General features: G+C 54.2%; 8 protein-coding genes across 8 annotated transcripts; 4 read left to right on the forward strand and 4 right to left on the reverse strand.

The window, feature by feature from the left end:
• Nucleotides 1–330: 330 nt before the first annotated feature.
• On the reverse strand, nucleotides 331–1619 carry RFC3 (Subunit of heteropentameric Replication factor C (RF-C); the record flags this gene model as incomplete). Its single annotated transcript, XM_071058245.1, has 3 exons — nucleotides 331–722; nucleotides 782–1425; nucleotides 1477–1619. 3 exons carry the CDS (start codon nucleotides 1617–1619, stop codon nucleotides 331–333), a joined length of 1179 nt encoding a protein of 392 aa, XP_070914346.1.
• A 1019-nt stretch (nucleotides 1620–2638) lies between these two features.
• MFIFM68171_02824 (uncharacterized protein) lies at nucleotides 2639–3707 on the reverse strand (the record flags this gene model as incomplete). Its single annotated transcript, XM_071058246.1, has 3 exons — nucleotides 2639–2764; nucleotides 2824–3129; nucleotides 3189–3707. The coding sequence occupies 3 exons, from the start codon at nucleotides 3705–3707 to the stop codon at nucleotides 2639–2641; spliced, it is 951 nt and encodes a 316-aa protein (XP_070914347.1).
• A 1795-nt stretch (nucleotides 3708–5502) lies between these two features.
• Nucleotides 5503–6864, forward strand: MFIFM68171_02825 (uncharacterized protein; the record flags this gene model as incomplete). The annotated part of the gene is made up of 4 exons (XM_071058247.1): nucleotides 5503–6091; nucleotides 6155–6349; nucleotides 6421–6695; nucleotides 6766–6864. 4 exons carry the CDS (start codon nucleotides 5503–5505, stop codon nucleotides 6862–6864), a joined length of 1158 nt encoding a protein of 385 aa, XP_070914348.1.
• Nucleotides 6865–7692: 828 nt separating this feature from the next.
• On the reverse strand, nucleotides 7693–9048 carry MFIFM68171_02826 (uncharacterized protein; the record flags this gene model as incomplete). The annotated part of the gene is made up of 1 exon (XM_071058248.1): nucleotides 7693–9048. One exon carries the CDS (start codon nucleotides 9046–9048, stop codon nucleotides 7693–7695), a length of 1356 nt encoding a protein of 451 aa, XP_070914349.1.
• Nucleotides 9049–10241: 1193 nt separating this feature from the next.
• BLI4 (Putative oxidoreductase bli-4, mitochondrial) lies at nucleotides 10242–11535 on the forward strand (the record flags this gene model as incomplete). Its single annotated transcript, XM_071058249.1, has 3 exons — nucleotides 10242–10406; nucleotides 10462–11207; nucleotides 11259–11535. 3 exons carry the CDS (start codon nucleotides 10242–10244, stop codon nucleotides 11533–11535), a joined length of 1188 nt encoding a protein of 395 aa, XP_070914350.1.
• A 1448-nt stretch (nucleotides 11536–12983) lies between these two features.
• MFIFM68171_02828 (uncharacterized protein) lies at nucleotides 12984–13727 on the reverse strand (the record flags this gene model as incomplete). Its single annotated transcript, XM_071058250.1, has 2 exons — nucleotides 12984–13660; nucleotides 13721–13727. 2 exons carry the CDS (start codon nucleotides 13725–13727, stop codon nucleotides 12984–12986), a joined length of 684 nt encoding a protein of 227 aa, XP_070914351.1.
• A 2716-nt stretch (nucleotides 13728–16443) lies between these two features.
• On the forward strand, nucleotides 16444–16927 carry MFIFM68171_02829 (uncharacterized protein; the record flags this gene model as incomplete). Its single annotated transcript, XM_071058251.1, has 2 exons — nucleotides 16444–16584; nucleotides 16625–16927. The coding sequence occupies 2 exons, from the start codon at nucleotides 16444–16446 to the stop codon at nucleotides 16925–16927; spliced, it is 444 nt and encodes a 147-aa protein (XP_070914352.1).
• Nucleotides 16928–20419: 3492 nt separating this feature from the next.
• On the forward strand, nucleotides 20420–22765 carry MFIFM68171_02830 (uncharacterized protein; the record flags this gene model as incomplete). The annotated part of the gene is made up of 1 exon (XM_071058252.1): nucleotides 20420–22765. One exon carries the CDS (start codon nucleotides 20420–20422, stop codon nucleotides 22763–22765), a length of 2346 nt encoding a protein of 781 aa, XP_070914353.1.
• Nucleotides 22766–24222: the final 1457 nt, after the last annotated feature.

Raw genomic sequence — 24222 nt, forward strand, 5'->3', positions numbered from 1 at the left:
TTCCTCTCTCAGCGCCACAAGAACGGCGTCCTCGCCTACAAACCCCAGAGACATTACATGGGAGGTAAGCCATTACGAGTTAACAGAGTGTAATTATCGTCTCGTCGTCAAGGGTGAAAAGGTTCGGTGCTACATTTCTGACTCTAGCAAATTGCGGACCGTTTCCGCCTCTGCGATTGTCTAGATGCGTGCCATATGGCTTACGCTGCCAGTCGTGGGTATCGGTATTCCTCCATAACCATCGTTCTCGCCGCGGCTAAGAAGGTATTATTAGAAATGTAGCGCTCTCGGGCTGAAGCGTTGTTTGTCTGGCGAGACCATAACGCTCATTCAGCCCATCAACTCGACGCCGTTCCGTATCGCCCCTACCACAGCACTGGTCTGGATACCTTCATTTGCACCGCTCGATACTCTGTGTTCAACTTCTGCCAGAGCGTCGAGCCACGTGATCATGACCTGTGGCTTCACTTCCAACTTGACCAGCTCTTCTGACAGCGCTGTGATGATATCTGCCAGTGCCAAGCCTTGCGCCACCTTGATGGTATTGATGGCGGACAGGCATGCAGTGACATCGCTTGTGCTTAATAACGTGTCTAAGATCTTCTTGATGGCGTCGGGCGGGGGAGCAGCAACGCAGTTGTAGATGGTCTGTGTTGTGATAGTCTCTCGGACGACGTCCTTCTCGGGGATCTTCGGTGCGTCGCGCGGTTGTAGCGGCGTACCTGACTCCTTGGTAAGCGTGTACACAGGTAGATTTAAAACGAAGGGAGGGAGGAGGTACTGGATGCATGGCAGGCTTGTAGCACGTTCAACGCCCGACGCATGTCGCCCTTGCTCAGCCGCACCAGCGAGTCAACGGCGTCAGCCACGATCTTGACGTTCTCTTCCTCAATAACCTTGTCTACCAGGCTGCGAATATCCTGCTCCTTCAATGGACTAAAGCGGAAGCGCGTACACCGCGAGAGCAGGGCGGGACTGAGCTTATGCGAGTAGTTTGCAATAATGCAGAACCGGGTGTTGGCCGTGTATTTCTCCATGATGCGCCGTAGAGCCATCTGCGCCGTGTTTGTCATTGCATCGGCCTCGTCAAGTATGATAAGCTTGAAGCTCGCAATGCCCGTCCTGGCGGTCGACGAGCCTAGGCTGAAGATCTGCTTGGTCGAGGCAAATGTCTTGATCTGCTCGCGTACGACGTCGATGCCACGGTCATCGGAGGCGTTAAGTTCTAGCACCATCTGACGCATGTTCTCAGCGCCATAGATGCGTCTGGCGAGGGCGAGGATGGTTGAAGTCTTGCCTGTGCCGGGCGGGCCGTAGAGGAGGAGGTGGGGTAATCGGTTTGAGTCGACGAATTTGTTGATGGTTGCGAGGATATCTTGGTGGCCCGAGACATCGGCCAGCGATACTGGACGATATTTCTCCACCCTAGCCCGCCGTTAGTAGACAACCTAGAACCGAGTCGCTGGAAATGCTGACCATGGTAGGCTGTCTTCGGCCTCGACGGGCAGGTTCGCGGCGCTACGCTTGCCCTTGGTACCTGTGTTGTCGGAGGAAAAAGTAATGTCCTTTGAAAGAGGGACATCGACATCGATGTCCATCTCGTCTTCAAAATCAGACATTTTGGCTTTGTGGCGCGTCTTGATGGGTTTGCGTTCTGGTTCCTCCCTGCCGAAGAGTACTGTGGCAGCAAACGCGCTTAACGCGACTCGGCCGCGACCCATTAATCAAAAATATTGCGCCACAGAACGGCCATTGTAAGCCACAACACTTCGGCCGCAGTTTTGCCGTTTGGCCCACGTGACTTAACCGCTGCGACAATTCCCATGCTTGGTCCCAGGCTTCACTCTGCTCCTCCATCCGAAAACCCAGTCTCTAGGGAGAATAAGGATTTGAGATGTTACCGAGATTCCCGGTCTCACCTGGGGCGTTGTCCTGTTCACCATAACTGGCGGAATCCCTCTGTCTGCACTTACTCATCACGATCAGCTACATACCCTCTACCCAACCACACGTTCCGTGAACAATACATACAATATCAACATACCCCAGTTTGCGTTTTCCAACATCGCAATGTTGGAGATACTCAAGATGAAGTCGAATATCACAGTCTGCAGTTTACCATCATTTCCCCATCTGATGATTGGACTCATTGGAGAGACGGTACGGATGGATACCTAATTAAATAATCGTTTGACAGAAAACTTGGTCACTGGAGAAAATGCACGCCAGCAACGGGAGGGTGTACTCATCAGTTTGTCCAGAATAGCTTTTTCGTCCCTCATAATCCAGGGTATCGGAAGCAAATACGCCAAGTGCATCCGTTATTTAACCACTGACGGTGGAGAGAATGGATTCCAAGTCGTAAGAGAGATTGATGTAATCAACATGTGAATGGTGCGCACCATAGGGGTGCTAACCAATGATCTAGGCTACTATGCCCGATATCTCTAGTCTATACAATGAATGGACTGGAACCGGGGTATTAGGTACTACTACTATGCTAGTGACGTCTCGAAAACAAAGGCAACCTCCCGCGTGTCCAGAGTGCTGGTATAGGAAAGAAAGTAATATGGCAAACCACCGCCCCAACCATTCATAAACCGTAAATGTTCATGCATCATGTGCAGTTGGGGTGTGCCTATCGGCACATAAATGTCTCCCCAACGGGATCTCCATAGAGTTCTTCATCATTAAAGTAATCTTGAGGGTACTCCACATCGACGCATTTTCCGCCACCGGTAGGGCCGACGTGGGGACAATGATGCTGGAAAACCATGTCAGTTTATTTCGGCTCTCAGAATCGAACAGCAGTGGTAAACATACATCTGGCCGTACTTGTGTGAGCACAAGGTGGATGGTCCGGCAGACGACATTGTCGCCCCAAGCTGCGTCGTAGCTTCCGTAAGGCCGCTGCGAGAGGGAATAAACGCATTCAGAGATACTTCCCCACTGGGCGTTGGCACCGGTGCATCTTAGTTGGGTGACAGTGCAGATCTGGAAGATGCTTAGCATCTGCTGCTCCGGCGTAACAACTGGCCCTGACGTCTTTTGGACCCAGGCATTGAGATTTGGAATCCAAGCGTCGTAGTTGAGCACTGCTCCCTCGTTGTCGAACCTCCAGAAGGCGACCTGCGGGCAAGTTAGCCACACGGCACGAATCCAGGAATGGCATGATACCGGTAACTGACCTGCTTTAGAGGTGCAAGTGCCTTTCCGTGGTCAGGAGACCCCGGGTTCACCACACTGCAGTACAGGTAGACGACCGAGGCAGCCACCTCCCTACAGGCCGAGCTGAACTCAACAATCTTGTAACTGGTGATGGCGGCGGAGGCTCCGTTTCCCTGCGGAACGGGTGCTAGAGCGAAGAAGTACTCGATGGAATCCTCAAAGCCCTTGAAATCGCCGACAGGGTCGACTCTCCCGGAAACTTTGCGGCTGAAGAGGCCCGGCGGGACATGGGAAGCGCCTCCGGTGAGGATGGGAACCTGATTCGGAAAAACGGTGAGGTTGTAGATGCGTGATATCGTGTTAAAGTTGCGCCGCGCCGCGCAGTTTGAAGGCCGAACGCTCTTCCACGCCTTCTTCAAGCCCGGCGTTGATGTCACGGAGTCTGTTGGCAAGCTCCTAGTCGGTGTCGCTAGGCACAGGAGTAGACATAGAACAATGCCCCACCAGAAATGGCGGTTGGATAAAAAGAGATACGCCATATGACGACTTGAACGGAATTGCTTCCTTAAAACTTTTTAATTGAGGCGAGAAGCCGATGTGCATCAAGTACGATACAGATTAGGTACAGCATCAAAACCACCGGCATCATCCCAAGCGACGAAGGCGGAGGAAAAAGCGGTGTCTTAATTATCCATCATGTCGGCAGTGCAAACAAACCCGCTTCCGGGACTGCTGGGCTTTTCTTCACAGGGAGCTTTTTTTTTTTTTTTTTTTTTTCCTCCCTCGTTCGCGATCGCGAATGCGTCGGCGACCGGGCAACGTGGCGGCTCCCTGTGGGGAGGATCAAAGCGATTGGGACGAACTACTGGACCCAAGAAAGTACAGCGTGGGATGGTTCGGCATGGAATGTTCGACAAAGTTGCCGGCGGTCTGGGTCGCTTGGTTGCTGATGAGCGGCGGGCTGGTTACACTAGCCCCAAGGAAGCCTAGAGGGACGAGATTCGCTATCCGTACCGGATTTGCACAGCGGTCTGGCGTCGTGGTTGTTGATGTGTCTTGACTGTATTCGTGCCATCTACCGAAGAAAGTGCAAAGGATTGCGTCCCAAGGAGGGCTGAACCCACCCATATCCAAGGCAGCCGCATGCACGGTCTCCTCACCCCGCAGGTCCCGACAGCCGAGTGACGTGTCCGGCGCCAGCGAGCCCAAGAGCAATTTCTTCACCTTGCTCCATGCGAAAGCGAGAAAAAGAAGCAATGCGAAAGGAAAAACCAGCAAGAGCCGAGTTGAGGCTGACCTATTTATTTCTCCCCAAGCTCAAATGCATCTTTGGGCCGAGGACCGAACACAGCTTTAAGTTTGCAGGGACATGCATGGGGGTTGAATGTTGCGAACCACAGCCACGGACACCGTAGTTTGTGGGGAATACTGACCGAGGGACAATTGACACCCGTCAATCCGCCAACGAAAGCAAAACACACAAGGTCATTTCGCCAGAACACCCAGGCTCTTCAGCTTGAGGGGGACGGGCAATCATATATGGACTCGAATTGTGGGATGGCCCATGATGGCAGAGGGATCAGCACAAACACGACCGAACAATGCTTGAGACGCAACGCGATTCGCCGAATGTTGCTGCATGCAGCTTTCCCGAAAAGGAAAATTAATGGCCATGGTTGGCCAAGGCGAGTTCGACACCCCTTGGCCAGGCCCATGGGCTCCGAGGTGGCAACCCTTTTGGAGAGGCTCATTGGGCATGCAGCAGACTTTGGCGTGCCTGAACTACGGCCCTGTCGAATCACATTGTTACCCCGGAAGCCTCCCCACCAGTCGGGAGCCAGGACCCAAGATGCTACAGGAGAGCACTGCGCTATCGAATGCCTTCCCAGGCTGGGTTGGCCTATCGCGTCCCCATCCCGGGGAGCAAACACCTCTCAAACTGTGACGGCCTCCAGAGGGCACCAACGAACGACGAGGGGCAGGCCAAAAGACCCCGTTCTCTGTTAAGGGGCTACGGCTTGGCGGGCCAATTCCCAATCTTGAGTGAGCAGCTTATGTCCCGCAACACGGTCATTGACTCGATATTTGGTAGCGGGGCGTGACGCCCGCAGCCATCCTGGCCACTCATAGACCATGATTGGCTTCTCCTGCCCATCGTCCCAAGTCAGGCTGAGCGGGAAGCCGCCCATCGCCGCCACCTTTTCGTATATACCCAGCACGGATCCCTCTGCAATCCATGAAACTGCTTGATATACTGCTCCCTGTCGCCAGGACATGCCTACCAACGTAATGTTATGTTAGTAACGCGTTTGAGAACCGCCGGACAAAGAAAGCATGGCCACCGCCGACGATGTTGGCTCCCTGCCGCGGGTATCGCTTCTGGCCCTGATCTGGACGTGTTTCAGCGCCGCGTTTCTCTTCGCCGCGCTCCGCACAGCAATCCGATTCAAGGTATCGAATCGGCCCACAACGGACGACCTCTGGATCCTGCTAGCCCTATCTAGCTTGCTGGCCCTCTCCATCCTCGAGACGATCCAGCTGCCGAGCCTCTACTACATAACAGGTGTCACCGCGGGGGTCCTTCCCATCTCCGAGGAACTGATATCGCAGACCGAAGACTACCTGAAATTCGAGTTCCCCATCATCATCCTTTTCTGGACTGTCCTCTGGAGTGTAAAAGCGGGCTTCCTGGCGCTTTACTTCAAACTCTGTCGAGAGCTGGTCATCTACCGCCGGATATGGTATGCCCTCGCAGGATTCACCTTCCTGGCATATGCGGGATGCATCATCACGCTCGTCGTGTCATGCGGGCCCATCACCAATCTCTTTGAGTTCGGGAAATGCGGCAACCCAGAGTCGGTCTGGGCCTCCAACTTTAGCGTCTACTACAGCACCACCGTCGACGTCTTTACAGACCTGTGCAGTAGGTGCAGCTGTGTACCACAACAATTAGGGACCAGAGGCGCTAACGCAAGACTCTTACTAGTCATGGCTATGCCCTTGAGGCTAATCTACAATCTGAACATCTCTCGCAAGCAGAAGGCTGGCCTCGCTTGTATCTTTGGACTCTCGTTCGTCATGATTGCTTTCGCCATTATCCGAGCGAAACAAGTTCTGGTTCCGCAATACTTTGTCAACCTCACCATGTTAATGGTTTGGTCCACCCTTGCTGCCTCAATAGGTTAGCATTCCCCTGCCTTCCCCGTCAAATCTTCAGAGCGCTGTTCGACTAACACCTACTGTGAATGTCAGCTATCATTGTGGGATGTATGCCTGCTCTCAAGATCTTCCTCACCAATCGCGCTGCTACCAAACGTTCTCGAAACGACTCGGCCGGCACCGGGAGGAAACACCAGTTTAGCAAGAACACCAGCGTTCGGTCCAAAAGCGTCCCACTTGGATCCATCTCGAGTGAGAGGAAGTCGGCCAATGGCCGTGGGTTAGACTGCAGAGATTCACAAGAAGAAATGCTCCGCCCAGGGACTGGAAATAGCCATAGCAAGTTCGTCCTAGTCCAACAGGACTTTGTAAGTTCCCGTTCGCCATTATTCTCCAATAATACGAGAGAGAACTTCACTGACATCATGTTCGGCCTAGACTGTCTCATACAGCGAAACGGACCATCCTGACCGTCCAGACCGTCCGAGCCATGGCCACGACTATCCATCCGTATCCAGCTACGGAAGTGCCGTCTAACAATCGCGGATTATTCTTGTCGATACCCGATTTGGATTGTGTAGGAATTCAGTGCTATGTTTCTGTTGCTTAAGTTTCACGTTTACTTCATTGCTTAATGGACCGTCAGGGATAAATACAATACCCCATAATTACCTTAATCATAGCAGAGATAAAGTACGTTCTTAGATAACCACTTTGCAGTGGCCTGGCGGCCCCCCAACAATTCTCTCCTCTTGCAGGACTAGTCTCAGTTCACACACTTAGTTGGCCGCTGCAGCTGCAGGACCACGAGACAGGGCTGTGAGCCAATTTGACGCCTGGGAACACCCGCCATAGCGTGAGCACTCTATGTGACCGAATTGCGGCTAGTTTGCTAAGAAACAATCGCTACCTGAAGATGAAAGGCATCCCCGCATCATGTCTACCTGCGTCTTTTTTCTCTAATTACGCACGGCTGTAAGCCCGTCGTTGATCTACGTCTTGCCAGTGACGCTGAGATCAACGCCCGTGGTGGTTGCAGGAAGGTAACGGTGCTTCGCCGTGCGGCTTCCGAGGGAGGTGACGAGATGATGCGGTATCCGCTTTAAGAGGACGTCGATGTTATGTATCGGCAGGGTCGATGTCAGAGCAAGGAGCAACGCGAATGGACGCTAATAGGCCATGTTGTAGGTAGCAAACAGCGCCCTAGTCTGTATCTCGCAGGAGTTTATATCGGCGGACAAGTGTCTAGTCAGTAGAGAAAAGAGTAGCGTTCTAACCGTCTATCCATCTATATCTATAACGTTCTACCCTGCAGAGGCCTGCTATCTTGTCTCATACCCCGGCATCTCTAACTCGCCGCAAGTATCAACTCCTCGAAACCTCCTCGACGATCTTCTCAAAACTCTCTAATGCGTTTCTCTCCTCATTCTCCCTCTTCAACTCGACCGCCCTGGCCTTATACCTGGCATCCCCTAAGACTTTGTCTACTGCCTCCCGGATGGCCTCTACGCTCGGGCTCTGGGCCCTCAAGTTGACCGCCACGCCCGCCCACTCGGCGCGCGCGCACACCTCGGCCTTGTCCGCCACCATGCCGGCGAGCACCATGGGCACGCCATTCATAATCCCGTGCATGAAGCCGCCGTAGCCGGCGTTGGACACAAACACGTCCGTGTAGGGTAAGATGGCGTCGTAGGGGAGGTAGTCAGTGACTTTGGTGTTGTCGGGAACGGCGAGGTCTGCGGGGGGCTTCTCCCCGCGGACACCTAGGGTTGCAACGACGATAAGATCCTCCCGCGAGGAAAGTGCTGCGACAGTGGGGATAAGAATCTCGGTGTAATCGCGGTGGACGGTGCCCTGGGAGACGAAGATGACATGTTTCTTGTTGGAGGAGGTGTCGGGAAGCGCTGCATTTTCCGTGATGGTGGACCACCACTCGGGATAAACGTATGCCGGGTCGAGGGCCTTCAGGGGAAGCCCTCCGATGAATCGCAGTTTGGGATTGAACTTGGCGACCGGATATTCGAGGCTTGGCGTAGTCGCCATGACGGTTACTTCGCCCATGGCCATGACGCTATCGAACAGGGGCCCCGTCGGGGGCTTCGTCGCGCCGAGCGTTTTATAAACCCCGTAAAAGTAGTTGTTTAGGTCGTCTAGCTGTGGTTCGATGGCGTCGTAGATGGATCGCCACATGGCCAAGTTCTCAGGGGTCGGATCATACGGCAGTCCGGGCCCGAACGGCGGAACCGAGTAGTCCTTGGTGACATAGATGCTGGTGTGGAAGCTGATAACTTTGGGGAAGGATGCATAGCCCTTGGGCAGCGGGGCGCCGTACTTGAAGGGCGCTACGCCTTGCGCCATGGTATCCTGGAGAATCAAGATTTCGCGGTCAGGGTGTTGCTCACGAAGCCTCTCGAGCGTGTCCCTGAGGACGCCAAAAATTGTGGGTGTTGCATCGGCAAAGACGTGTTTCAAATCTTCGAACATGTCTCGGCGACCGTCGGGGGGAGTAGGTCGCGCTGCTTGCAAGTCCCATGGATTTTCGACAAACTCGGCGCCAATCTTCTCCACAGAAGCCCTATACTCGGTGCTGGTAATGAAGTGAATTGTGAAGCCTCTGCTAACCAGATGCCTGGAAATCTGCAAGAGGCCTTGCGTGTGGCCTGAAGCAGAGTAAGCAAGTACTACCAACAGCGGCTTATCGTTGGAGGTCTCGGTAGCCATGTTGAACTAATTATGGGCACGATGGATGAGGACTCAAATGGTCAAGATGGTAACAGTTGATTAAGGTAATTTGCGAACTGCTGTGATAGGTCGTAGCGTATCGATGTAGGCGGTTAAGGCTAGTGTTATAAACTCGACAAGTCCCAGGAACAATCCAGCCGATGCCAACTAAGCGGTCAGTTCTTGCAGCCCGCAATCACCGTCGGGGCTGACATGATTTTTTTTTTTTTTGAGAATTGCGCCGATGGCCGGCATGCTTTGGTAATCCATGCGACAGAGGGAGGATCTCTTGCGTTGTCGTCATTGGAAGAAAACGGCCGCACGTTGCACTCGGACAAGTGAGGAACCCGAGAATAAACCCGGGCCAACCGGCTGCTGTCCCGAAGTGGTTTACTGCAATGAGGTGCGCCACGCCTCAATGCCCGGTTCGAGTCCCGGAACCAGCCCCCGTGGACTTGATAACCTTAAATGGCTGTGGACTCCCTTTCATATTTCCGGTAACGCCGTGTAAGGAGGCTGTCCCTGGAGGACATACACACACCGTACCTACCAAGCCACAGTCCTTTCCGTTTGCTATATCCTTGGCTTGTTCCGCCTTTGATTATTAGAAAGGACGAGGCTCAACTTGCCCCCAGCCCCGATAAGTTACTAAGGCTCATTGCTCTATGCAACGCGCTCTCCACACCGCCTCTCCCGGCCTCGCTTTCGAGCCCACTGCGTAGCCCTTCATCCACGCTCCGACACTGGCGTCCTTCTGGCTGGACATAGGCTCCAATTCCATATTACCGACTAGCTCTTTTGGCCTCATCTATCGCTGGCCGCCGGCCAAACACGGTACACCACCATTTCAACCAAGAGCCAGGTGACGATGGACGACACGAGCGAGCAGGTGTTGTCCGAAAGATAAAAGAGAGGGAATCGAGGGAAATGAGGACTACCAAACAGATATCGGGACTGAAATAAGGATTACTGTTAGCTCGAGCCAGGCGCGTGAATCTACGAGCAATTAAGGGCTGGGATTGCAGCCCTGATACGATGGGCGTGCATGAAATCAGCAGGGAGCGGAAAAATTGGGGCCGCATGAGTACTTGTCATCGGGACGTCATACACGCAAAGGGTAGCGGAACATACCCACCCCCAAGGTCCGAAGGGAAGTAATAACCAGAACTAGCAAACTATTTCGCGAGATCCCAATGCTACGTCGATTGTTGGACACCCGCATTCTCGTTGTGCCCTGTGGCCTTGCAAAGCAGGCACCATCCCTCAGTCTGGGAGTTCGCCTGTGGCCCGCGACGGTTGGAAATCTCTCCCAGAGAACAGCGTCATACAAGAGCATCCCAGATATGCAAACCATTAAGGCAGGCTCATTGCTTCTCTCTCTTATGTGTACGAGCCAACTAAAGAATGTCTTAGAACACCCTCGCCGAGAACCTTGGTGGGCCACTCCCCAAATTGGGCTCGCACCAGTTCAAGCTTGATGACTGTCCGGATCTCTCAGGCAAAGTGGCCGTCGTGACTGGAGGAAGCGAGGGTGTTGGCTTCGGCGTCACGTACACGTTGTTGAAGTACAACATCGCCAAGCTCTATGTCCTCTCCGTATCCAGGGAGGTTGTCGAAGGCGCAAAGAACGCCATGGCGAATGAACTCGGCCAAGACAAAGCCGACCGCACAGTTTGGATGCAGTGCGACCTGGCCGACTGGGTGCGGGTCAAAGACGTCGCCGAGTCGATCAAGCGCGACACTAGCCGGTTGGATATCCTGGTCAACAACAGTGGCCGCGGCATCATGACGGCTGAGCAGACATCGTACGGCGTGGATCGGCACATGGCAGTCAACCACATGGGCCATGCCATCCTGACGAGCCATCTGCTGCCACTGATGAAGCGGACGGCGGAGGAGGGGAACATTGTGCGCATCAGCAACCAGTCCAGCAACGCGCATAAGAACGCACCCCGCGACACCAAGTTCGCGAGCCTGGAAGAGATCAACAAGGACGTGGGACCGAACGGCCAGTATGGGCGGAGCAAGCTGGCGGGAATTCTGTATGCGCGGTATTTCGCGCGCAAGGTCACGAGGAATGGCCACCCGAATGTGCTCATGAATGCGACTCATCCAGGCTTTGTGAGCTCGAAGCAAAGCAGGACGGACATTTTTGAGGCGTGCGTCATAGCCCCCAGCCTGGGAATACACTTTGTTGACACTTAACACAGGTATCCTCTGGGCGGGTACGCCATGTCCCATGGAATTGAGCCGTTTAAGAAGGACCAGTTTGAGGGTGCCGTTCCCACTGTGTTTGCCGTGACAGTGACGCAGGAATCGGGCCAGTTCATTTGCCCGCCTGCCATTCCCGAGGAGGGGAGCGAGCTGTCGCAGAGTGACGAACTGGCGGACAACTTGATGGAGCTTACTAGGAAGGTCGTTAGCGAAAAGACGAAGTCGGAATCGGTGGAGAAGGGATGCCCGTTTGATGACGTCGTATTTCATTAGGTTCGAGGAACTACCAAGGGTTGCGCTTGATTGAATCCAAATCAGATGGACGGGTTCTCAACGAACCTGGTTGCAGCAAAACAGGGGTATGTTGATTCTGTGAGTGCGGCTGACCGCCTTGTTGATGTCGGCAAAATGGGGGCTGCATGATGCGGGAAACAGTCTGGTTGTATGAGACGAATCTGGGCACTCACGTTCGCTATTCCCGTTCGTGATCATGAGCGGCGGTGAGCTGTGGCGGATTTTGCCCTTAGCTAGGGTGATCCCATACACGGCCGCTGTACAGCTTCAGAGGCCCGTGTTCAGTCCCCCCCCCACCCCACCAGCCGGAGCTGGGGTTGCCTTCCGGTGGAACGTAGATGACCCGTAATCTGCAGGAATGGCTCCCGGGCAAGTCCAATTACAAATTTACGCGGATGTTGGGTGTGATAAATAAGATAGTCTATGTTTGGGGACTGCCAGGGCTGGTCCGTATGTCTCTACCTACAATTAGTTCTGGGCCGCGAAGGTAACATACCGCGGGCTGAATTACCTAGCAGGTGTCTCTAACAAAGTCCAACCCTAATACAGCAAGGTGGAAGATTGCTATATAAAATGAATGAACGAATGGATGGATGGATGGATGAATGCCTCTCCAATTTCGTTCTTCCTCCTCCAACCCACAACACCACTGCAGCCTTGCCTCGTGATCGCTCCCTAATTTCATTTGGCTTTTTCAAGCGCAGCGAGCAGCTCCCCGCCGGAGACGCCGCCGGAAGCAAAAGAAAGAAACAAAGAAACAACGGGATCAACTGCTCTACCGTTTCCGTAATGACTAAGCCCGAGCGAGAGAGATGGAGACCACCTCAGCCAGAATGTCGGAGTCAGTCGCCGAGGGGGGTATTTTATAAAACCTACTCCTGAAGGTCCAGCGATTGGCCCGCTGTGGGAATTCGCTTTGCATACCCCCTACGGCAGTCGGGGGGCGGAAGTGCGCAGCACTGCAGGGAACTGTATATAGAATAGGAATAGTGCTGTGGCCCTATCCCATGCGTAGGCGATGGACTCAAGCAGGCAAGTGCCTCGGCGGGTTGGCGGGCAAACGGGCCTATCGCAGAGCGGGTTGCTGCTGCTTCTGCTTGTAGCCAGTCAAAAACAGCTCTCAGCAGGTGGCCTCAAGGCCATACGACGATGCGTGCTCGCTCCACATAATTACAGATAAAGATAGACGACCAGCAGCCTCAGCAGGAAAAGCAATGTGCGACAAAGCTGTTCATCTAATTAACGGTCAATAATATCTCCAGAGTGAACAATTTATTCCCCAACCCGCCCGGGGAGAATGCCGTATCACTTGCGGTACCCTATGAAAGCCAATCTCACACGTTGAATGATTCAATTTTGGGGGTTCAACCGGTAGGATTGCCGGTTGTTACATCGCAAGAGAGAGAAGTTTGGAGTGATATCCAGCCTCAAGCACGATTCAAGACGAAGCTTGCGTGCCTCTGCCTGCCATCATTGGCAGAATCGTGCCAGCTACCCTTGATCTGGTTCCCGTGCTCGTTCAGTACTCCATCCCAGAACCAAACCTGGCCATACCACTGCGAATCGTATGACTGGATCCACGAGAACCCGCCCTTGGAAGACGCCACGTTCATCACCCCGGTGCCCTCAACAGTGAACGCCGCGCCGTCGTTACCAGTGCCTTTGAACTTGGCGCCGACAGTGAAGGCCGGAATGTTTAGGGTGATTTTCTTCGTGGACCCGTTGGGATAGGAATAGGTGCCGCTCCAGCTGCCGCTGAAGGGGGAAACGGGACCTCGCAGGACGTTCCAGGTGCCGACCCGGTTGCGTCCGTTGGCGGGAGAGTCATACCACTCGCCGCTCAGCGTGTTCCCGTCGGCAGAGAGAGTGCCACGGTAGGTCCAGATTTGACCGGCCCAGATGGATTGATAAATCTGAGCGAAAGTGACGGTATTTTTTCCATCGGCAGGAATGACCTGGCCTGCGACGACATTGAAGTCGCCACGGGGCTCGGTCCCAGTGCCGATGAAGACGGTGTTGTTGGCAGTCTTATCGATTCTGAAGCTCCAATCCTTCTTGGAGCCGTCGGGGTAGGCAAAGTAGCCGGACCAGTCACCAACGATGGCTGCTCGGTTCGGGGATCTTGATCAGCGGGGGTAGTATCTGAGGACGATGACTTGCTCACCGGACATGATGATCTGAAGCTTAGATGGTAGGTATGACAGGGGTTTCTTTAACAGCCTGGAAAACAAGGAATCTCAGAGCTTCTGAGGAAGGATGGAGTGCGAAGCGTTCAATTCGTTGATAACCTTTTCTTTGGCCTTTCAGGAAGCTTGAGGAGCCAGAGGTCCTCTGCACCCTTCCTGGCCTCCGTCTCTTTTTATAAAGAGTCTTTCCAAATGGTGAGCCTTAGGCTTAACCATACCCTTTCAGCTGTTGTGCGTAGGCAATTTATTTGATTACAAACGCAGTCGAGCAATGATGGATGGTGGTAATTGGAACGTTATTAGGTCCCCGAGTATCCCGCGTCGGGCTTGGCTTTCACGGCTTTTATTACGCAGATGCAGAAGGCACCCAGCCCGATCTATGATGTACTATGGTAGCTAAGGCGTGATTGGGCTCCTGAGTATTGCGAGCTGCACTGGGCGCGGTGGATGGAGGGAGGGGATGGAAGCGATGCAGATCCCGTGCGGAGCTGTAGGGTTGGATTTGTTTGGGCCCCGGCCTCTTTGTCATATATCAGGGGTGGCAGAAAGTTGCTCGAATTTCAGAATCTCAAGTTAAGCACAGAGAGATATCTTCAGGGTGGTGGTGGTTGGTTTTGGTGGGAGGCCCTGCGCTCACAATGTGAACAAGTGGTGAAATTGGCGGTGGTTTCTAGTGGCATACAGAGCTATTCCTGCAGCAGCTAGTACGGCAGAGTCGGAAATCTGGACCGGAACATGATATGGTCAGCAAGGACGACTAAGGCTTTTACTTTCACAGTGAGAACACTTGTAACCGCTATATGAAACCAGCAGTCTCGGGGGCAGTTCGCGCGGGGTTTCCGTCTGCGAAAAATGCCCAGCACAACCTCACGCCATTCTCACCCAACTCCGCTCGATACAACTTTGACGGACGGGTCGTGGTGAGTCCAATGCATGACTGAGCCGGGTTGAATCACTGGTCGACGGCCCAGGACCGCAGTACAAGCCTCCCGCTCGTCATCTCTACCCTATGCTTGTTGGCAAGTTTCCAAGTACAAGTATGGAGAAACGAAAGACATGTGGTAGGCAGACCACTTATCTTCTACAATCTAATTCTCAACAACTCGGGAACATGAACTTATCTTTGCGCCTTGGTCGCTTCTGTCTGTCGGACATGTTGTGGTACAGCAGTGCAAGGTTTCAATAGCTTTTATACCGCGCCAACCACGGCAATTTAAGTTACCGTCTCGACTGAAGACGTTTAGGTACAGTATAGAAGGTGCATCTAGACAGCTCCCGCCGGGCCGTCCCTAATCCTTCAATGTAATCGCCGGGAGTCGCGTCATCCTTAGCCTTGGGAATTTGTTCCAGACTCTGGAAGTTACAAGTTACGGGCCAATTAGGTATTCAACGATATGGCAGGCCAAGAGAGCTGAAAATATATTGATGTGGGTCCGCAAGAAGTGCGGTGCCGCCCGATGGCAAAAATTGATTGGTGCGGCGGGTTACAGATGAAGCCTTTTTCACCAACCCGGCCTCCAGGTTGCTGCATCCACGGCACAGAGATGAGTGTCGAGAAGATCCACTTCACAGCTCGGATGTCCGATAGGCCGGATTGTTGCTTGGTTAGGTACCCCGTGCAATCCTCAGTAAATGATAGGCGTCTCAACATCTTCGATATGGACCCCGGCTCGCCGATGAGCGCGCGGGACAGAACCCGGCAGCTCGCAAGCCCTGCAGTGGCGGCCCAGTTCTGTGAGATTTGATACAGAACCCTGGACCTTAAGTGGTAGCCCACTCACTCGATGGTTCACAGCATCGACTGGACGGCATCACACCACCAACATCTGGTGTAGAGTGAATCGCTTTGCCAAAGATGGCTCCGGGCTCTGGGCCCCGTAAAGGCCAGACTCTGGGAGCTAACCTCACATTCTTGGCCGGCTGCTCGGTGTGGTCTCAACAAGCCAATCCCGGGGGAAGGGCAAGTTGAACTTCACGAAGCTGTAGATCGCCTGGGGCGCAACGTGCACCTCGCAGAAGAGATACTTGAATGCGGGCCGCATTTTTTGGTCATCTACCGGGATTCGCACGATCTCCTCTATGAAACACGCAGAGAGACAGGCCTAGCAAACGGTGTGGACGGTGCTAGTTCCAATGGCAAGAGCCATTCTAACAGCACCAAGGACAGCACGGCCGACGGTAACAAAACCAATGGCAACACTTATCATGGCTCCTTGACACTCGCTGCACGGCAGCTAATTGATGAGCTGTGGAATGAATACCGCCAACACCATCATGACTCTAACAAACACGATACTTCCGCAGACGATACCTAAACCCTTTCCGCTTCCTAGACAAAACAGCCAACTACGTCCCCATCATCTCCGACGACTAGCAGGACGGAGCCACAGCAGAGCTAGCCAATGGTTACGACGCCTGCCTGATGCGCGCCCAAGCCGAGTGGACAGCTGCTAGCACCGACAACGAGGTTGATTGATGGCCATCTCCGCCGCTACGATATCCGACTGGTGCGCCAGGTACACCGACTGGTACGCGGGCCAGAGCCGGCGGTGGTCGCTGTACTCGGCCATGAACAACATCGATTTGGTTACGCGGATTTCCTGCCTCGCTCCCTGAAGGGACTGCCACATGAAGGACGCGCTCCTCTAGAGCATGTCGGGGCCACGAGGTGGTCAACCCGGTCATTCTGCCCTTCGCTGGCATGTTTTCCGACTCGTCGTTTGGGTCGGGCTACTCGGGAAACAAGGTGTGGGAGGCATCGCTGCTGGTGTGTCTTGTTGTCTGGACCGACTATGCTCGTGCCGAGGATGCCAAGTCGTCTGCCGGAGCAGGAGCTTGGGATGTGCTTGCGCCGTGGGTGTCTGTTCTGACGCGCACCACAGGCGTTGCGGCGGATGAAATCAAAGGCTACGACCATGACATTGTACTGGGCTAAGTTGGGGACTTTCTTGTTGGGCCTTGTCTTCGACTGCACCCGCATCTGGCGCAGCCATGGATACAACGGGGGCGTCCACGCCTCAGGCGCAGCCATCACCATGACACGGGGAATCCCCTATCCCGAAGATGTGGGTATGCTGGACCTCGCCGGTGCTGTCATGGCCATCCGCGACTCCATCAGCTGCGAAACTGACGTCATCAGCCGGACGGAGTTTAACCAGGTGCTGATCAGTCTGTACTACGGTTAGTATCCGGTGCTTCATCGACACGATCGATGCCACCCTGGTTGTCAAACTGGATTGCCGCCGACATCTACGGCCAGTTCCCCATTGGGGCGCTCTAGGAGTAGATCAGGGGACCTCGCTGGGGCGGTCCGGCATATTAGACTGCGCCTCGTATTGCTGCCGACGGAACAAACTGTGGACGAGCCCCCTAACCCTGGATCGGATTGCCGAGGCCGTTTAGACCAATGTGCAGCCGACCACCACCAGGGAGCTCCTGGAGACCTGGCATAGCTCGTCGTGGCACGAGACTGCCCTGCATCTATCGGCTCAAGAAATCCAAGCGAGCCCGTTTGGGCGAGATACGAGAGAGCCTCCACGTGTCAAGGACAATCTGACTCTGTCCAAGGGGACTGTTGTGCTCGTCCGCGCTACATGCTGCTCGGCATGTGGGAACAACACCAAGCTCAAATTTGACGAATGAGGGAGAACTCATTCACGGGGATAAGGGGGCGGATAGGTAGTTTGAACAAGACTGGCGCACTCGTAAACAGTTGGGCACAGGTTGACACAGGTACCCACACTGTTGTTTTACTCAACGTATCTCAACCCAAGGGTGACGCATGTCTGTTGCAGGTCATTTCATGTATTTGCTCCTGCTGGTCGGTCCGGGAACTCCACACGCTGTCTCCCCAGATCTCGCCCATGAGGTTTCTACCCCCCTGTCACCAACGCCCAACGCCATCCCACGGCAATCCACCACCGCACCTCGCGCACAATCCGACTCCGCTGATCAGCTCCTGAGGAAGCCATGCTTCCAAAATACATCACTCAGTGCATCTAGAAAGGTCCATTGTACCCTTTTCGTTCCCTACCATATACGTCAGTAAATTAAGGCAGAAACACTAGGCCTCGGCCTAATTACATTGCCTTATCCTCTCGGCTATAAGCCCTCTGGCAAGCTTCCAAAACAGCTGTAGGGGTTTGCCAGGCTGCGGCTTTTTGAAGTCGACTTCGATCACGTTTAGCGGCGGTGGTTCGGCGTTTGCGAGCTTCTGTGTTTTGACGGCTGTTGCCCATGTGGCAGTCGTCAATCCAATAAACTCTCTGTTACGAACTCGGACGTAATTGAGTAGGAGAAGTTCAGCTGGATCGCCGTAGAGGGCTCGCGCTGCAGTCTTTCTGAGGAAATACCAATACGGCGTTGGTCTGTTTGAATCGAACTGGTAGCCTACGGATCGGAAGACCTGCTCCTGCCTCGCATCGGATATTCTGTGATAAATTTGTGAGAATATATTGAATACTTTTAGGACTTTGCGGAAGAGTTGTACTGTACGACAACATGGGAGATGGTCTTCAAGTCGACTACTTTTACACGCTCCTCGCTAGTAGCTTGAGCTTCAGGGACAGGAACTTCGACAGCGTCCCGGTCTGGAGCCTTTACAACCAAGGCCTGCAGAACAGGCTCTCCTTGCACGGGCGCGTCAGCCATCGAGAAGAATCAATCGTCGATAACAATGAGAGGGATGGCGGATTGGCTCAAAATTTGGTTAAATGTTAGAGAGCTCGAATGGGTATAGTTAGCTCGCTCGGTCGACTTAAGGCTTGTGTCAACTGGTAGGCAGAGTTTACTGCCTGCAGCGTTGGCTTAGAAGCCGAGTCTGGTGTGCACTCCAAAGGCCAGATAGCCAGCCGCAAGTAGCTAGCCTAGGCGAGTCGCGCACTGTATTGAGTTTGGGGATAACTGTTCCCAGAGGACAGGGTTCCTCTGATCAGAGGGCCACACTTACTTGGATGGCGCCCTGGGGGGGGGGGGGGGGGGGGGGGGGGGGGGGGGGGGAACTTGCCGTGGGCCCATATTTCTTTTGCACCATAAGAGGTCATGGCCATGGCTCCTTAGACAGGACAATCAATTCAGTATTCTTTACAACACCCTGTTGCAAGCTCAATTGAGGAGCTTTCTATCTGCATATGTTATTTTGACCTTGTTTAGGCTGCAGGGATCTAATGTGTGGTGGTGCTGCCTGGCTTGTCTTGTCTGTCTGGTATTTGGCTACCTTTGAGCTCCTCCTGGTTTTGATCGGTATGTGGGTGTAGATAATGTGTTTCTACACCATTTCAATACCTGTATTAACTGTTTATTATCGAAAGCGAGGCCATCTTTATATCTAGGACCACTTCTGGGCCCACGCTGCCAGAGTTGAAGCAATTCCTAGCACAGTGCAGTACAGTCTACCGAAAACGGTAATTAGACTGAGCAAAGGTGAGCAAGCCTGAACAAATCCTGAGCAAAGACTGAGCCGGGCCCGAGCCAGGGTTGGCACTATCACGTGGGCGAGCCGTGGCGCAGGTGCCCGTAAAACAGAAGATGACGGCTTCCAACCAAATTGCAGGGCGAGGCATGAGCACCCTGCCAAAGCAAAATTCTGATCTCGGCTGCAGCAGGCGCAGCAAAATGTTTGCATGGACGCTATTGGCTAACGCATCATCCTCCGTAGCCCTACAGAGGTCCGTTCGAGAATGGATGCATACGATCCGTGGAAGACGTCGAGGATGCAAGCAATGTGAACCAGGAGGCGGTCAAGAACTAGGATCCATGGCGATCCTGGATGCGGGGTTTCGATATTGGATCGTCGGGGTTTTGGGGTGGACAAGCGGGGCATGGACATGAGCACGGAAACGTTGCCCGAGGTGAAGAAAAGCAATGGGCCGAAAGAGAGGGAAAAAAAAAAAAAAAAAAGGTAAACGGTGAAAAGGGTGTAAAAGTGAAAACGGATTATAGAAAGGTGAAGAAGGAGCAGTAAACGAAGCCAGGGGAAGCCGGTTCATTCTGGCATCTGGTGGAGGTAACTGACGTACTGTTCTATCACAGTAGTAGTAGAGTACACAGATGTGGGGTGCAGCAAACTCTATTGCCAGGGACGCCCCGCCTGTCAGTACCAACCAACTTCTCGCCGGCAAGGGGCAAACGGTTCCCTGCCAATCAGCGGGCGCGTCACCTGTCCCAGCGTTCCGAAAGGTGGTTCCGGTAGGATGCACTAGCCTATTTTCAGCGCAGCTCCCCGGCACCTGCAGCGGAAAGGGGTCCATCTCAAGGCTCCAATCCGATCTCCTTGTCGTCGTGCAAATCTTGGTCGTTCTTGCATCTTATCTCTTCTTTTCTTTTCAGTGTCCCTCAGGTGAAAAGTACTGGAGCCTGGCACTTACCAAGAAGTAGGATATTTCCAAGGAACCGAGGACGAGGTTCCATTTGTTCGGGGGCCGTTAGCCAGGAGCAGCTGGGGCTAACACAGGTAGGGCAAGCCTGTTCTCCCCGAATCACTTTCCCCACGAAATTCACCCTGTTCCACGACCAACAGTATCACAGCTCCTCTATTGAAAAACAGCACACTGCCATGGCCTTGCTTTGATTCTGATTAAAGCTTGCACTGAATACCGACCTCACTCTCCATCTGCATATATTCTCTCGTGCTCGCCGCTAACCGTCGAGTCTCGATGGATCCTTCCATCAACCCACCCATGTCCGCTCTACTTCACGAAAGACTCCAGCGGGAGCGACGCTCGGTGAGCACCGACCTGCTCACCGCGGCTGCGCAGCCCAGGGCTATACGGAGTCCCTCCCCCGCCGACACCCAGCGACCTGGCTCAAGCGGAGGTCCCGTCCCCGTCCCTGCCCTCGGCAGGCGGAAAGGTTGGGGCATCAAGGAGATGGAAAGCACCTTGTCCACCCTCCACAAACAAAACTTCGACCTGAAACTTGAACTCTTCCACCGCCGCGAAAAGCAAACAGCCATGGAAGAGCGCCTGGCCATGTTCGAGGAGCGCCTCGAGATGCTCGAGAAAGAGAAGATTGAGTCCACCAAAAGAAACGACGAACTTGTCTGCGAACTCGAGAAGCGGGACAAGGCCGTCGAGGAAGCAGTCACCATTATCGTGGCTCTCGAGTCACGCGTCGAGTCGCTGCTGCGTGAGAGAGAGACGGCTCGCAAATTTGAACCAGACTCGTCACCTCTTACCCGAATCGGCTCGCCCGCCCAAACACCGGGCGCCAACTCCGCAAAACGCACCAACGTCACAAAGTCTGAGCAGCTCAACGTTGACGAACCCAAGTCTCTCAACCGGATGCCTAGCTTCGTCTCGGACCTGTCCGAAAACACCCAGAACCTCCGCAGTGTCTACCTTGGAACACAGGAGCCCAGTCTTCTTAGCCTGCCGCGCACCGAGGACACACCCAATATTACACGCATTCAGTATCAGTTGGCTAGCCCTGTGCCAAGCGTCCTCAGCGAGAGTTCATTTGTCAGCGTCTACGGCCGAAATAGGGTGATCGGCGACCCGGCGGCTGATGATAGTCCTCCGTCAGCGGACCCCCCTTGCCACAATCGCAAATCGATGGGCCCCCAAGACACACCAACCAAGAACCCTCGGCCAACAAGTTCTCGCCCCACCCGAAACGGGGCAAGTCAGTTCCATAACATCAGTGATGTCTTGGATATTAGCCGGTCGCCTCTCCAGCGCCTGGAAAAGCTCAAGATGGCACCCGAAGCCTTGTCATATTCGCCAAGGGCCTCCGCGTCCCATCCGACATCGAGCAATGACAGGGCCCAGCCACCCTTCGCCAGACCTGCCAAAACAAGGAAGGAAAAGCGGGAAGCTTTACACAAGGTCCTCACCCACGGACCTTTCAACAACGAGCAGCAGTCCAAGGGACTTCCCCCGACGCCTGACACGCTTTCGACCACGACCCTCCACCCTCCTCCCATGTCCACGGATGAGAGGGACGATGGCCGTCATTCGCCGGCCTCCAGCGTCGACCCTTGGATGTGTGAGAGTTTCAGACCCGGAAACTTGGACCATCTGGATCCCATGAGCTCTGCATCCCAGGCCGACTCAAGCGCCAAATCCGGCCGTATCTCACCGGACCTCTTTTCTTTCCCGAGCTCCACTTCCGGCTGGGTGGCTGATGCCATGTTTGGGTCCCTCGGTGGAGCGGGTTTTATGGGTGCCGGCGGTAAAACTTCGCCCGCAACACCGATGGCGGACATGCTTGATGCCGTTGGCAGGTCGGTCCCTTCGGGACGATCAAGTCGTGAACCCTTGGCTGCTAATCATGAACCGGCAACCGCTGCCCCAGCACCTCCCGACCGCCGCTCAAGCCTTCTCGCGTGGACCGGGCCTTCAGAGACGGACACAGTGCACGCGTTTGACAGCATCCCTCGGTCGGCTTCTTCGACGGTCTCGCCGTTCAAGAGGAGCCCGGCCCGAGGCAACGGAGTGCGAAGCAATAGCAATACTGACCTTCGCGCTCCCACCCGGCATCCGGCCGACATGGGCCCCAAGCAAGACCGGGCGATGACGGTGCCAGCCAAGCAGGTGCACCCCCCACCACCGCCCACGCAACAAACCGCGCAATCACAGCCTCTCCCTAAGCAGCGACACTATCCGCCCACGGCTAGCCAAGCTTCGCGTCCCCGTTCCCGCGGCCTCAACGGCTTCTTCCGCCGCTCGACTGGATCGTCATACGGCACGCCGCTCGCGGCGCCATCCACCCCCCCCGCTGCCGAGACCACACCCAAGGGCCCATCCGCTCCGTTGGTAGGCGTCCCTTCATGGGTGCGTCGCAGCTCGCTTGCGGCCGACGATGACCGGTCCAGTGCAACTCCTCCGCCCATTCTGAGGAAGAAATCCACTCCAACCGCAGCCCAAACTCCTGGCCGGACCGATTATGATGACGACGGAGGTGCTGCATTGTCGACGGGCGCAGCTGAGTGTTTGGAAAGTGGCGGTGCACCCCTTGGAAATGGCGGTGGAAAGCGGAAGTGGCTGAGCTTGGGCCGGGGCAACTTGCGGACTCGTGGAGTTTAGGAGCGTCTACGGAGCGTGAGTTGGTGTAAGTGACTGATCACCGGTAGAAAAAACGGCTACGGATGAATGATGATGATGGTTGATGGAACGGATCTTGGGAGTCGGGACGAGGCTTGGACGAATGTCATGAAGATTCGATACGTGATATTGATTAGATCGCAAAGCGCTCTGCGCAATGCGCTGCATCCTATGGAGCGCAGAGAATGTATGTGTAGCAAATTGTAGCAAATCTACACCCTCTACAACAATATACTGATATTATAAATTTTTTCGCCACATGTGAGTGCCTCACCAGAAGGTCTTTTTCACCAAGACGGCCAACCACTAATTCCATAAAGGGTGCCAATTTGACCGTAGTTTACAGTAGCCGAAGATCTCCCATCTCAATGTGTTAATGGTAGGTTGCAATTTCCTTTGTTGGCTTTCGATCGAGTCCGTCACCGTCGCCTTCGTCACCATCCCTTTCATCACCTTCATTCCCTCGACAGCCCCGTTATCTTCCCTATGCTTCGTCTGTCTTTCATCACGATGGACCCGCAACAAATCCTGATAGCGCAGCAACAGAAAAAGCTATGCTGGCTGTCGTTATCTACCAAGCACCACCGCTTCCAAGTGAGAACAGACGTCCCCCCCTTCCCCCCCCAGCCCCCCTGCCATTCATTTTTGATGCTTTGTCTACCTTACCGATTCCGTACCAAAGCTTCGCCGTAAGAGTATTCACAACAGAGCTGTGTTCGAGTGGTCCTCCATTTGTAGTTCGGAATTGGTTCTTTTGGTTCAATGGATCCCACTGCAACTTCTGCACCACTTGACTGCAGGCCTGGGGGTTTCTGCAGAAATGTCCGTGCCCCAATGGCTCCTCTCATTAGATAAAGAGCCGTTCGCAAAACCAGCATCTGTTCGAGGCGTCGTGGGGCCCAGGAGCTCAATAGCGGTAGCTACCACAAACATCTGGCGGACGCGCAAGAAAAGGTGGGACACGGTTTGCCCTCCTTCCATCAAGGACTGTTTAGCTTGACGAAGGAGGCTTCCTCATCCATCCTCTTGTCAATAGCGGCCCCCAAATCCAGGTGGTTATGGCCCTGGACGCGAGAATAAACCAGACGGTTTTCCCTACAGTATTCCGATATCATCTGGCTCTAGATTCGGGACAATCGTGGACCTCCTGGCAATGCCGGGCGCTAGCTTCATACCGGCGCTACCTGTTCACCTCGTCTGTCATTCACAACAACCCTACCGACCTCAAGGCACTGAGGAGAGACCTTCTTGTGCGCACCTACGGCAAGCCCCCGCCGCCCCAGGACCTGCATGTCGACGGCGGGTGCTTCTAGGTCACCAACGATCAGCCTGACCAGTTCTGGGGCTTTCAACGCACGATTTTGCCGCCTCAGCCGGCTAGCCTGTTCGCAAAGAAGACATCAAGCCCGTCCCCATTTGGGTTTTAGAGGAAGGAAGAC

This window comes from Madurella fahalii (genome assembly GCF_045866475.1).
Source record: "Madurella fahalii IFM 68171 DNA, scaffold_2, whole genome shotgun sequence".
Lineage (NCBI taxonomy): Eukaryota > Fungi > Ascomycota > Sordariomycetes > Sordariales > Madurella > Madurella fahalii.